This window comes from Ammospiza nelsoni, chromosome 3 (assembly GCF_027579445.1).
Source record: "Ammospiza nelsoni isolate bAmmNel1 chromosome 3, bAmmNel1.pri, whole genome shotgun sequence".
NCBI lineage: Eukaryota > Metazoa > Chordata > Aves > Passeriformes > Passerellidae > Ammospiza > Ammospiza nelsoni.
The window spans coordinates 79975650-79987991 of record NC_080635.1 but is presented as its reverse complement, the minus strand read 5'-3'; the positions used below and the strand labels follow the sequence as shown (position 1 = coordinate 79987991).

The window sequence follows — 12342 nt, the reverse complement described above, 5'->3', positions numbered from 1 at the left end:
GCAGCTGGAGCAGCTTCAGAACATAGTGCTGAAGGGATCCCATTTGCTCAAGGGAAGCTGTGGAAAGGGCTGGGTTTTTGGTTTCTTTCAGAGCACGTCACAAGAGGCAGGTTTAGCGCACTGTTAGCGTTTCACTAGCGCAGCAGCCCCAGCGGCTCCCAGAAGATTCCTGTGTGCAACCCTTGGCATCCTGGCTGGAAAGGGAAGGCAGCTTCAGTACACAGTGCCCAGGATCTCATGATTTGACAAAAGCTGCTTTCCAATGTTAATTTTCCAGGCTTGGATTTAGCCTGATGTAATCCTTATTTTCCTGGAAAGTATGATCTTTGGCTTTTAAGTTCTTATGTGGGAAGTTTTTGATTCCTGGAAGCCATAAGCTGTTATACTCACCTCCAGGATCACAAATGTCATGTGTACATGAGCTATTCAACAGTAGAAACAGTTGGTGGCTTTTGGGCAAAGTTATTTTTACAGAAATTGAGAAATCTTAAAAAAAATCCATTTTGCAAGGAGAAAATAGTGTATTTTCTACTGAGGACATGAGAAATGGTTTTGTTTGAAAACATTTATTTTGTTTGCAGTTGTTTTGACCTCAGATGGATGTGTTTCCACTTGGTAAAATAAAGTCTTCAACTGTGATAGTTTGACATGAATGTGTCTGAAATGTGGTTTAAGGCACCTTCTGCCTCACTTTCTCCTCAGAGGGTCTTTGTGGATGAAGTCTGCCCTCTTGGTGGGTTGTGTCACATCAGCTGGTACATTGTGAGAGCCAAAGGGCTCTGTGGGAGAGAGATCCTGGGGGAATGGACTAGGGACTGGCACCCTGAGGTGACCAGGATGAACAATGGGAGGAACTAGCATGTGAAACTTGGAAGTGTGGAATCAAAATGTAACTTTAAATATAACAACTTGCACAAACCAGTGTTTTTACTCACTCTGTGGTGCTGACAGCTACTCTGGTGCTGTCTCTTTAGGACACTCCCAATTGGAAACACACAAGTTGTCCCTTTTCTTCTATGTATCCTCCTGGCATAGGAACACCAGCAAGCTTTTGAGGGACTGCAGAGGGAGAAGGTGGGGCCAGGACTGATTTTTGCACTCTCTTTGGATGGCTGACTTGGTACATGGAAGACCTCAGTTCCTCTCTTGGGCTGATGCCATGTTATTGTCCATCCTAATTAATATCTAAACAAAGTAGAGCCATTCAGTTGGAGAGGTGGAGAAAGCTTTGACTGCTCTGAGAAACAAACCCTCAGGGCCCAGGCCCTCAGCTGAGAGGGAGACAACCAAAGTTCCAATTCCCTTTACCGCAGGAGCTTTTTGCTTTGACCCTGACTGCAGAATACCCTTGTTCAGCAGTGTATGTACCTTTTAGATGATGTAGGGCCCCATCAGAGCCTTCAGTATCCTCAATCCCAGTCTTTGTTTCCACAGTTTCTGATGTCAAAGTGCCCATGCTCCCCTCACACAAACGCACTGACATCACCATCTTCAAGCCCTTCATGGACCTCGACACTCAGCCTGTCCTGTTCATCCCTGATGTTCACTTTGCAAACCTGCAGCGTGGGGCTCACGTGAGTAAAGCTCATGGCTCTGGGGATGAGGAGGCTCTGAGATGTTTTTGCAAAAGGCCTGGGATGCTGTGTGTGTATATATGCAATGTCAGAGTGCATCAGTGCTGTAATCAAATACAGGCTGAGTCTCATGTGGGCAAGAAATGTTCCTCCAAGATACATTGGCTGAAGTTAACTTTCTTTCTCCATCAAATTATTTTGCTATCAAGTCCAGTTTCTGTGAACCTGAAAGGATTTTTCCATTGCATGAACTGCAGGGTGGTTTTTACTTGTGGCATCCCTTGGGATCCTGGTGTGCTGTTGTACAGCACAGACTCCTCCAGATCCGGCTGCAGGGTGAAAATCCACCCTGTGGAACTGGCATGTGTGTGAGTTCTGTGATCCACTGCCAGGGTGCCCTGCCTCAGTGTTCCTGGAAAGTTCCAGCTTACAAGAAACAGGAAGGGGAAAAATTAGCATGCAGCCAGGTTTCAAAATCTGGAATTTTGCTGTGCCAGGAGTTCTGCCATGCTCTAACATAATGTAAACCTTACTTTTTAAGAGCATTGCCTGAACTCCTAGCAAAGAATGGAGAATAAACTTGTATCCATAAGCCTGACATTCCTGCATGTTTCCTACAAAGGCCTTAGTACTGAGTTTTGTCAGAAGATTCTACACCAGTCCAGGGAGGAAGCTAGTTAGCGTCTTTTTGTTCCTGTGTCTCATTTGAGATCCTTCATTAGTTTATACAAAAAAAGGTAAAGAAGATGTTTACTGGCTTTTGGAGCCAAAATGTCATTTGATTTAGCGTTGAAAGATTATAAGAGAAAATTAACTCTAGTTCTGGATGAAATACTCACAAAATCTCCCCTTTGTTTTTAAAGGTCCTTCCTGTTGCTTCAGAAGAACTAGAGGGTGAAAGGTAAGATCTGCCCTTCAACCTCCTGACACTTGCCCTCAGACAGAGGGACAAGTCCCTGCGATTGTACCACTGCTAACTTTTTGCCCTGTCAATGACAGCTCCAACCTGAAGAGAGGAGCTTATATTGGTGAAGAGGACTTTATTGCTACTCCAAATAAGATGGCCAGAGTAGAAGAGCCAAAAAGAGGTATTTTCTTCTTTCAGGGACTGAATTTTTGGAGTATTTATACATCATGATAGAGAGAGGCATCTGAGGTTAAAGAATGTTTTAATTCATATTGATGTATACTTCAGACTGATTTTTCTGGCTTTGAGTAGATAGTTCATGTATCAAGATATGGTTCAGCTCTGTAAATATTTTAGATTGTGAGAATTTCTGGGGGTTTCTGCCAACTCAGACAGTAATGGGCTCTGAACCTCTAAGGAAAGAGTCAAGATGAGGTGAGCAGCTTACCAGTGTCCCTCATGGACTGGGGCAGAGAATTCATCATGTAATCTGCTACAAAATACTGGGGAAATCTCCTCCAGGACTATAAGCAGTGAACAGCAGGAACTGGCTCTGGGTGTAAAACTGTTGCATCTTTCATGGTGCCAGGAAATTGGATGTTCACCTCTGAAAGCCAAGCTAAGAGAATATTCAGCTGATTTTTAACTGAGTTTCAGTCTTTGCAAGTTCATGTTGCTGTGGTGGTGTGAAAGGAGATGAGAGGTCCCTTTGGGGTGTTGGAGGTGGTGTGCCTGATTGATGATAGTTGTGTTTGGAAGGACCAGAACAAAGCTTGAAGTATTAAACCTATTGAAGTATTAAACCTGTGAAGAAGCAAATGCTAAGTCTAGCAAGTCTGACCATAATGGGGCTGCACTTCTGCAGTCTGGATAAACTAGTAAGGAAGGGTGAATTTTATAGAAGGAAATCAGACTTTTTGTTTTTTTCATGTTGCTGAATGCCATAAAAGAAGCCCCATGAGATTCTCTCTCCTTTGGCTGACTCTCATCTGACCTGTGCTGTAACTGAGACTGTGTGTCCTGTCTTCCTTTTTCAAATCTACAGTCCTCCCTTTTTAAAGCTGCCTTTAACAGGCAAATTGGGCAATGCATCAAGGTGCTGTGCTGTCCTGAGTTCACCTTGTTCCATTAGAAATGCCAGTAATTGTTGCATGTTGCAGGTGTGTCAAAGCTGTGCCTGATGAACCCTTGCAAACAATCCAGGCTGCAATACCTGGTCATTAGAAGATGGATTAAAGACAGCAAAGCTGTTAAAGTCCAAGCTTTCTTGCTCTCCTGGCTAATTCCTCAGCCTTAATGCAGTTTTTAATGAGGCTGATGTTACATGCAGTGAGTCTGTGCTAGCTTGAGAACGTGAGGGATGCTCACCTAATTGGGGTTCCTGCTCTTCATTCCCCTCCTAGAGCAGACCAGGCCTGCACTGTGTGTCAGCTCTGGTGTAAGAGTATCACTGAAACACAGCAAGGGGCAGGAAGAAAGATGAGACAGTGTAGGAAGAGCACAGAACTGTACAAACAAATTATTTTAAAATTAGGAGCTGGCCAGGATGGCTTCACCTGCTGTCATAGCATCTGTCAAATCATTTGATTGTGGCAAGTCTTATGGCAGATGACTAAGATATGGAGGAACCCAAGAGTCTCAAAGATTTGTGTTTTGTGTTCCTCCTTTATTTGTTTCAAATATGACCTTTTTTCTAATAATAGAGAGAATAAAGAAAATACAGAGGTATTTTGACAATAAAGATGCTTGAGCATACAGCAGCTTTATGTGCAAGAAGTAAGTTCTGAGCTAACCTAGCAGTGTGTGTTTGTGCTGCAGTGTTAAATGAATATTGAATGTATGCATGTCTATTTCTTCATAAGGTCCTCAGTGAATGTCCTTGTGTGCTTAGCCACTGTGGGATACAGATTTTTCCTGAGGAGCAATTGCACAGTTAATTCCTCTCCACATTGCTTTCCAGTGCTGCTGTATGTCCGAAAAGAGTCAGAGGAAGTCTTTGATGCGCTGATGTTGAAGACACCATCTCTGAAAGGCCTCATGGAAGCTGTAAGTAATGAGGTCATTCTGTAGTCCTTGAGAAGAAGCCTTGGCTACCCAGTCCTTACACACTGGCCAGACACAGGAGTCAGACTTGCAGTCACAGCTTGTGTCCACACATTTCTGCCCTTCTGGATAAGAAGAATAAGGAAGATTTCCTTTCAATAACATGGAAATTATTGCAAATAATGCTTTAATTTATTGTTAAGGTAATTCAGGAGGCTTGTCTTTTAATTACTTTACCCCACATCTGTGGGGTCTGGGTGTAAGAAGCCTTCCAGAAGATCCAGGTCTGTCAGACTTGATTATTGGATGTTCCTCTTGTCAGAGAGGGTACTTTTGCTAGGAGATGGAGTGATTTTCAGAATGTATCCAGTGGCTTGGGTTTGTTTCAGCCTTTCAAAACCATGTTTGGGGCCTTGCACTGCCCTTTCACAAGCTGGTAATGCAGAGCTGCAAGTCCCAGTTTCTGTGTGTTGCTGAACACTTTTATATATCTGTGCACACATGTGTGAAATTGCTCTTTGCTGCTTGACTTCCAAAATAGCCTTCCACTATTCCTGCTGCTGCAGAGCAAGGGAAATACAGAGCTTAAGTCCAAGGAATGGTGTCATATTTGGCATGAGCTCAGAACTGGCACTTGTCTGTCTCTTTCTGTGACTAATGCCTCTGCTCAGTGAACAGGGGCTTTGGGGATGTGCAGACAGGTCTGGCCATTAACTTGTGGTTGTAGAGATAGTTGTGTAACCAGAATCTTTATCTCTTCCTGGCTGTGAGGCTTTGCCAGCTGGAGGGTGGGGGCTCATGGAGAGAGGGTTTGAAGGCTGTGAAGTCCTCCCTTACCCATGGTCCTGAAGTGAAGCTGCACCTCCGTTGTTTCACTCTGATTTCTTAAAGCAAGGAACCAAGTGCTCACAGCTGCAGCTTGGGAGAAACTCCCTGTACATTTGCATGTCAAAGCAGTGTCTTGGCTTGGTACTTACTGTGGTGTGATGGAGCAGTTTGCCAGAGTAAACCAGGTTTAGGTTACTGACCTCAAGGCTTTCTGGAGGTTGTGCAGTGCAGTGCCATGGTCAGTGGCCGTGGCTCCACACTGGTGTCACCCTGCTGGGGAAGGAGAATGTTTCTGATCACCTCATGCCCTTAGCAGCAGAGGTCCTCTCTCTGTTGCTATTTTCTTCTCTCAGACACTGTCATGACTGGTTTTCACTTGATCCCTCTGACACTAAACTTAAAAATGGTTTTCAGTATGCCAAGAGAACAGAGAGCCAAGAGAGAATGAGAGTCAGGGTGTGTGGAGTGGGCTTTTAGTGGGTGGGATTTTGAGAGTAGGGGCGGGAGGTTGCTGTATGAGAAGTATCCAGATTCAAACATGGTTACATTTTTTGTACAGAAGTTAGCTAAATGCAGAGAAGGGGTTCTGATCTGTACATTTACACTATAGTTTGGGATTTAGTGTTACCTTTATAGGGCAGAGCAGTTGTCCTTATTTGCAGGCTTTTTGTTGTGGTTGTTCCTTTCTGTAAAATAGGAAGCGAAAGACAATGACAGCAGTCTCCTTACTTCACCAATCATTGCTTTCTTTTGTTCTAGATATCTGACAAGTATGATGTTCCTTTTGATAAAATAGGAAAAATCTTCAAAAAATGTAAAAAAGGGTGAGTATGTACCTGTGCAGTAACTGCCTAAGAATATGAAGACCTTTTTCAAAGCTGTAGGCACATCTGCTGTATAATTCCTCCATGCACTGCAGATGTGTGAATGCCATTTGCTGTTATGTGTGTGTGTGCACAGTTACACACATTGCAACATCATCCGCAGAGCTGAAGACTATGGGAAGGCCCTATAGAAATATGTAGTCTGGCTTTGTGGGTAAATACAAGTCACTGAACCTCTCTGAGCTAATTGTTATTTGAACCAGAGTTGATCATGTCAGAGGAAGAAAAGTTCAGTTTGTTAAAAGACTCCCAGTGATGAAGAACTTCCTTCAACCCATGTTAAATTGTTCCAGTGGTGTCTGGGCTTACTGTATCTGCATTTGGCTACAATTACTGAACCCTGGTTGTATTTTTGTGGGCTAAATTGAAGAGAACTTAGCTGTGAAGTGTCTGTTTCTCCCAGAGGCCATACTTAATCTTTTTATTTTGTAGCATAAGTAATTGAGTTTCTGAACATTGTCTGCTTTTGTTTTATCTTTTAATTTCTCAGTAATTTTCTTGAGTTGTCTATAAGTGGTTGTCAGTTTGGTGTCTCAGCCCTTTCTCCTTCTAGCCAGAAAATTACACCCTTCCAGAGTTGTGCTTTCATAGCAGAATTACCCCACCAGAACAGCTGCAAAAAGCTTAAAATCTGTGATCTCTAAACAATTGTTAAGCACAGCTTTGTGTGCATGTGTGCACACAAGCACACAGGGACTGACCTTTCTGGCAAATGAAAGAAGTGGCCAAGCACGGGTGGTTTCTTCCCTGCAAGCTCTGGAGGGTTTTGTGCTGGTGGTTTATAACTGACTAGCAAACCCATTCAGAGCCCCAGGTGCCTGCAGCTTCAGAAGGATTCTGCTGGGTCCAAGATCTCTCTCCCTCCCTGGTCCAGGAGCCAGATTTAATCCATCCATTCAGCTCCTGAGAAGTGTGGCTGCCAGCCTTGATGGCAGGGTTGGGTCAGAACAGCCAGATCTGCTGTGGCAAGCAATGAGTCAGAGAGAGATGAGCAGGATCTTGTGTTACCCTTGGATAGTCCAGGCTTTTTTAGGTTTGAGAGTGCCTTTGGCATTTAGAACTGTAAAGTACCTGATCTGTTTTGTTTTCCCAGAATTCTGGTCAACATGGATGATAACATTGTGAAACACTATTCTAATGAAGATACCTTCCAGCTGCAGATTGAGGAGGTTGGAGGATCTTACAAGCTGACTTTGACTGAGATCTAAGATCACAGATCACTGTGGATTTTAAACAAAGGTCTCAAGTGAACATTTTCCCATAATTCAGTATGTTGGGCAAAACACTAATCACCTCCAGAAGAAAGCCAGATGTTTGACTTGTTCTGGGGAGCAGAGCAGTGGTTTTGCTTAATACATTTGTGTTTGTGTTCTTGCTCATGATCTTATTTGCACTTGAAATGGGCAAGTCAAGATTGACAATTAAGTGGAGAGCGTGTATATATTTTTACTAGTGTATAAACCACTAGTAGCTATGGGAGGGGAAATCTCCTGTAAGGTGGCCTTTTAGACTGGTGATGTCTTATTTATCTTTTTAGTAACCATGTTTGAGCCTGTTATCAGCTAATACCATTTTACTGGACTGTTTTCTGCTAGGGAGAGCTGCAAAACTACTGATTGATATTAGTAGGAGTTGCATGCAGGTTGGAGAAAAGTCTATAATGTTTACTTGTGACCAGGGCAGACTGTTGAAATCACTTGTGTCATTTGGGGGGAATGTAAAACTGCCTTGCTTATGAAGAACTCGCCTTAGTAACTGTGTGAACTCTCATCAGATGAAGCTATATTGTATATAAGTGCAATATATTTTTGAAGGTTTGTAAATGTGTACATATAAGCAATATATAATATATATAAAATATGGTGTTCTGTATATACCGTGAATATATGCAATGAAGCCCATCTAAAAGGATGCCATATACAGAGAAATCATATTTAACATAAATATTTAACAATGGACAAACCCTTATCATGCACCAAAGGTGAGCACACGTTTGTACATTCATAGAAGGCACAAGAGACCTGCTTGTTAAACATGGATCTTCCTACGTGGAAGGAAAAAGATACTGCTCTCTCCTAAATCCTCATGCACAGGCAGGTGATGGAAGTCCTGGTTTCTGTCATGAACTGCCACTAAGTCCTGAAACAGCTGGGTACTGCTGTCCTGGGAGGTGATTTGGGCCGAGTCTGAGCTGGTTCACAGGAGGAGCTGGACAGATGCAGTTCTCTTGTAGCCTCATGTTTGAGGGTCAGGAAGAAGGTCTCCTCAAGGGTGGGTTTTTTTCTGAAGCAGTGTACTTAAGGCTCAGCTGGATGCTGTCTGCACCAGCAGCTCAGGCTGGATGAACCCATGGGCTAGAGGAGCCAGCTTGCAAGGCCTAGGACGTCAACAACTGGAAATCATAGGCAAGGCTTTTGAGAGAGGAGGGTGCCAAAATGGCTCAGCAGGCCAAGTGTTAGCAGGGAGTAGGGCCTCCAAGCAGGTGATGCATTCTTGGTGTCGGTACATACCATGGACCTGCTGCTGAGCTGGAGAGACCCAGTGGGCACAGCAGGTATCCTGAGCCCCAGCTGGGAGTGCCAGACACCCCCAGAGAGTACTGCCCTGTGCTATTTGCTCATTGTGTGTGTGCTTATGAAGGAAAGGCACTCTCTGGTTAATAACAAGTGAAAGAGGAGCACTTAAAGGGCAGCACTAAGGCACAAACCTCAGTTACATAGCGAGCAGATGAACATGAGTGCCAGGTCTGGTGTGAGGCTTTAGTTAGGGATCTGCGTATGGAAAGAGGTTTGTAACATTTTCAGACAGTACAAAGCTGCACATACCTCACCTAGGACATGAAGGTCAACCTGGAAAGACTGGAGAAATAGTCCAGAAAAGTAGCATATTATTTTACTTAATAATTAATGATTCTACTTAATGGTTAACAAATTGTAACCTACTGTTGCTCAGCTCTCTTATGGTGCTGTTTGGAAGGCGAAGGCAAATGCCACGTTGAGTTGTTCAACAGGAGCATGACCCGAAGAAAAGGAGACCCCGTCCTCCTCTTTGGCTCTGCTTGGCACTGCCAAGGTCTCCACTGGAGCATGGACCACGTGGTCCTTTGGCCAAGGCTCATGGCTTCTGAGGAGGAAGGCCTGCATGCTCTGGCTGGTGAGGGCTCATGTTCAGATGGGAGGATTGATGGGAGCAGCCTCCCGACCCATGGACATGTCCTCCCTGTCCATGGCAAGCACAGGGAGTAGGGATGTAAATCACAGAATTTCAGGCTGGGTGTTGAGGCAGTTTTCTCTAGTGAGAGGAGCAGGTTGCCCATAGAGGCAGTGCTTTGGCATCAAAGGTCCCCAGAGCCAGGCTGAGCAAAGGTATCCTTGGACTGTCGCAGGTGTAATTGATTCTCCCTTGGTGGTGAGTCCAGGTGACCACTTGAAGTCCCTCCCCACATTCTTTTTTAATGATTTATATAAAATACAGTATTTTGGAATTTGTATTTCGATCAATCCTGAGCTGGTTCATTCCATCCCCCCCTCTATTCCCCTCCTCCTTCCTTCTCCTCTTTTGTTGATGGACCCCAGCAGAGGGCTGGTGATGCTCTGGGCACTGCAAGCTCCCCCCAGCAAACTCACACAGGTGCATCTGTGGCTGTGTGGCCAGAGCGTGTGGGCTCAGGCCCAAGGGGAGAGGCTGATGTGCAGCTCAGTGCTGAAGAGACTTGGCCAGCAGCTGCCACCCCCTGCAGGAATGCACCTCTGGCACAGCAGCCATGGGACCTGTGCCTAGTCAGCACCAGCTCCTGCTCGGGCTTCCCTTCAGCAGCCACGGGAATCCTTCTACTATGGCAAGGGAATTTTTTAAAAAAAACTGATATATAGAATACATATATATATTTACACATTTTTATTGAGAGTGGAAGTTTTATTACAGAAACTTGGTCTAGGGTCAGGGAAGTAGATTTAGAATCTCCATAGAGTAAGATTGACATGAATGTTATTTCTTTTTACTGCTTAATGAAGTATGTGAACTAAATCTGACAATTGTTTTCCACTATAAGATATTCTGGGACACGGGTCTTATAACAGTAGCAGCAATGTCATGTATGTTTTATGAAACTGATTTTTTTTTTGTTTTGCCTGCTGTTTTTTAATTGAAAATGTATTTTAAACCAAGCTATTAAATTTTGTATGTTCATTTCTAATGATGAGTCTTCTATATAACAAATGCATCTGCTCTTATCCCTTCAATTTTCCTCTGACACGGAATCTATAAAACCCTGGTGATTGTTTCCTCATTTCTTCTTGCAAAAGAAAATAATCCCAGTGCCAGCCTTGCTGTTGTTATTCCCACCTAAGAGATGGCCAGCTCCATTCTCATTCCCTGCTTTATTCCAGCTGACCTCATTCAGTGCAGTGTGTGGGGAAGCTGCAGCATTTGCTTCCATAGGACCTTTTCCTTTGGAAGGGGAGCAGAACATCCATGGGTAAGTTCAGGTGTGTTGGGGAACACTAGTGAAGCTGCTGGCATTGACTTGCCCAAACTGAAAACAAAATTCACACTAACATCTCCAGGATAATCCTAGCACCATGGTACCTGGAGAGGTGTTCGCCTCCTCTTTTTCACTCTCAGAAAATGTCTCAACAAGCTTTTGCTGTAGCTGGCTCCCAGCCCCTGCAGCAGCTCCTGTGCTGGCATTTCCCAGTCACCAGGCTTGTGTCAGCATGCTGGGGCTGGGTGGGGAGCAGCGGGGGGGGCAGAACATTTCTGGGCCAGGAAAAGGCGAGGAAAACCTCTCCTTATTTCCTTATTTATTTGTAGTTCTTGTGCAGGCTCTGCTCACAGGTTTGCCCCAGGTGCAGGAAGATGCTGCAGTGTGCCATGACTGGGGGATGCACTAGTGCTGGGGGTGCCCTGTGTCATCTCCACCTGTGCCTGTGCTTGCTGGAAGACTGAGCAGGGTTCTGCCCCCATACCCCACAGCTGGTGTGTGGCCATCTCACAGCAAACCTCAGCATGATACAGAATCTGCTGCAGTGCTGGCTGAGAAGGAGCTGCTCCCCCTCTTCCCTGCCTGGGTGGCACCACCATTTTCCTCAGCCTTCACATGGTGTGTGTGTGCCTGTGTCTGTGCCAGCACTCCCTCCTCCTCCTGACACCCTCAGCCCTTTTCTATTCAAGTGAGTTTAGAGGAAGTGAGGATGAACCTCCAGAAATGCAGCTCTGAGCTCCCAGGGTAGGGAGCCTTACATGGAACTCAGTGCTTCTTCCTGGGGCATGACTCAGGGCTCTAATAGTGAAAACATTTAGTTAGGCTTTTAAGATCTGACCTCTTTTTGTATGGGAAAGCTGAATTCTGCATTACCCTCCAGCTTCTTGATGGAACTTTGTCAAATAAGGGTTTGCAAGAGCACAGAGCTTCAATGCTCCTCAATTTGGTTTGTATTTTAGATCACTGGAGCCATTATTGCAATTGAATTATTAAATACTAGACAATATTTAGATTTATCTAATATATGAGTTCTCAGAATTTGTTTAGCTGCTTGTCCTTGGACTATCCTGCCACACCACTGGAAACACTGCATAGTTCACAATGCTGCAGAAGGAATATTTGGCTTTTTTCCCCCTTTGGCTAGTGTCAGTAGCTGCTGTGGTTGGGGTGGTTGTGGGGTTTTGGCACATCCCACAGGGCAGTGCTGCCCTGCCCCATGCATCTGTGTGCCTGTGCATGCAGCTCTGGTGTGCCCCCTGGCTCAAGCAGGATTTATTTTGTCATGCCTCCAGCACAGCCACCCTGCAGGCTGCAGATGCATGTGCCAATGGCAGCTGGTGACCAGTGTCAACAGCTCTGAATTGGTGTGTCCCTGCTGCAGAACTGGTCACCTTGGGTGGCATCCCTAGCCTAGAACTGGCCTGCAGGTCACTCACCACCACTGCAGTCTGGGAAGAAGGCAGAGGAAAGCCTGGCAGCAGCTCTGATGAGTGGGAATGCACTCTGATGAGTGGAAAAGTGTTTGGGTGTCTTGGGATTTGATAGGTGGAGGAGAGAGAGCCCTGGGCTCAGGGATTACAGCAGTGAGGGATGGTGGAGCATGCTGTGCTGGTGGCTGCTGCC

General features: G+C 45.0%; 1 protein-coding gene across 2 annotated transcripts in view; it reads left to right on the top strand.

The window, feature by feature from the left end:
- Positions 1-10431, top strand: part of GRHL1 (grainyhead like transcription factor 1) — a 40817-nt gene extending 30386 nt beyond the window's left edge. For both annotated transcript variants that reach the window (XM_059469426.1, XM_059469425.1), the window contains exons 11-16: positions 1435-1574; positions 2438-2475; positions 2574-2662; positions 4442-4527; positions 6112-6176; positions 7330-10431. In XM_059469426.1, coding sequence (XP_059325409.1) covers positions 1435-1574; positions 2438-2475; positions 2574-2662; positions 4442-4527; positions 6112-6176; positions 7330-7444 — 533 coding nt within the window. In that variant the 3' untranslated portion in view covers positions 7445-10431. The remainder of the gene's footprint in view (positions 1-1434; positions 1575-2437; positions 2476-2573; positions 2663-4441; positions 4528-6111; positions 6177-7329) is intronic.
- Positions 10432-12342: the final 1911 nt, after the last annotated feature.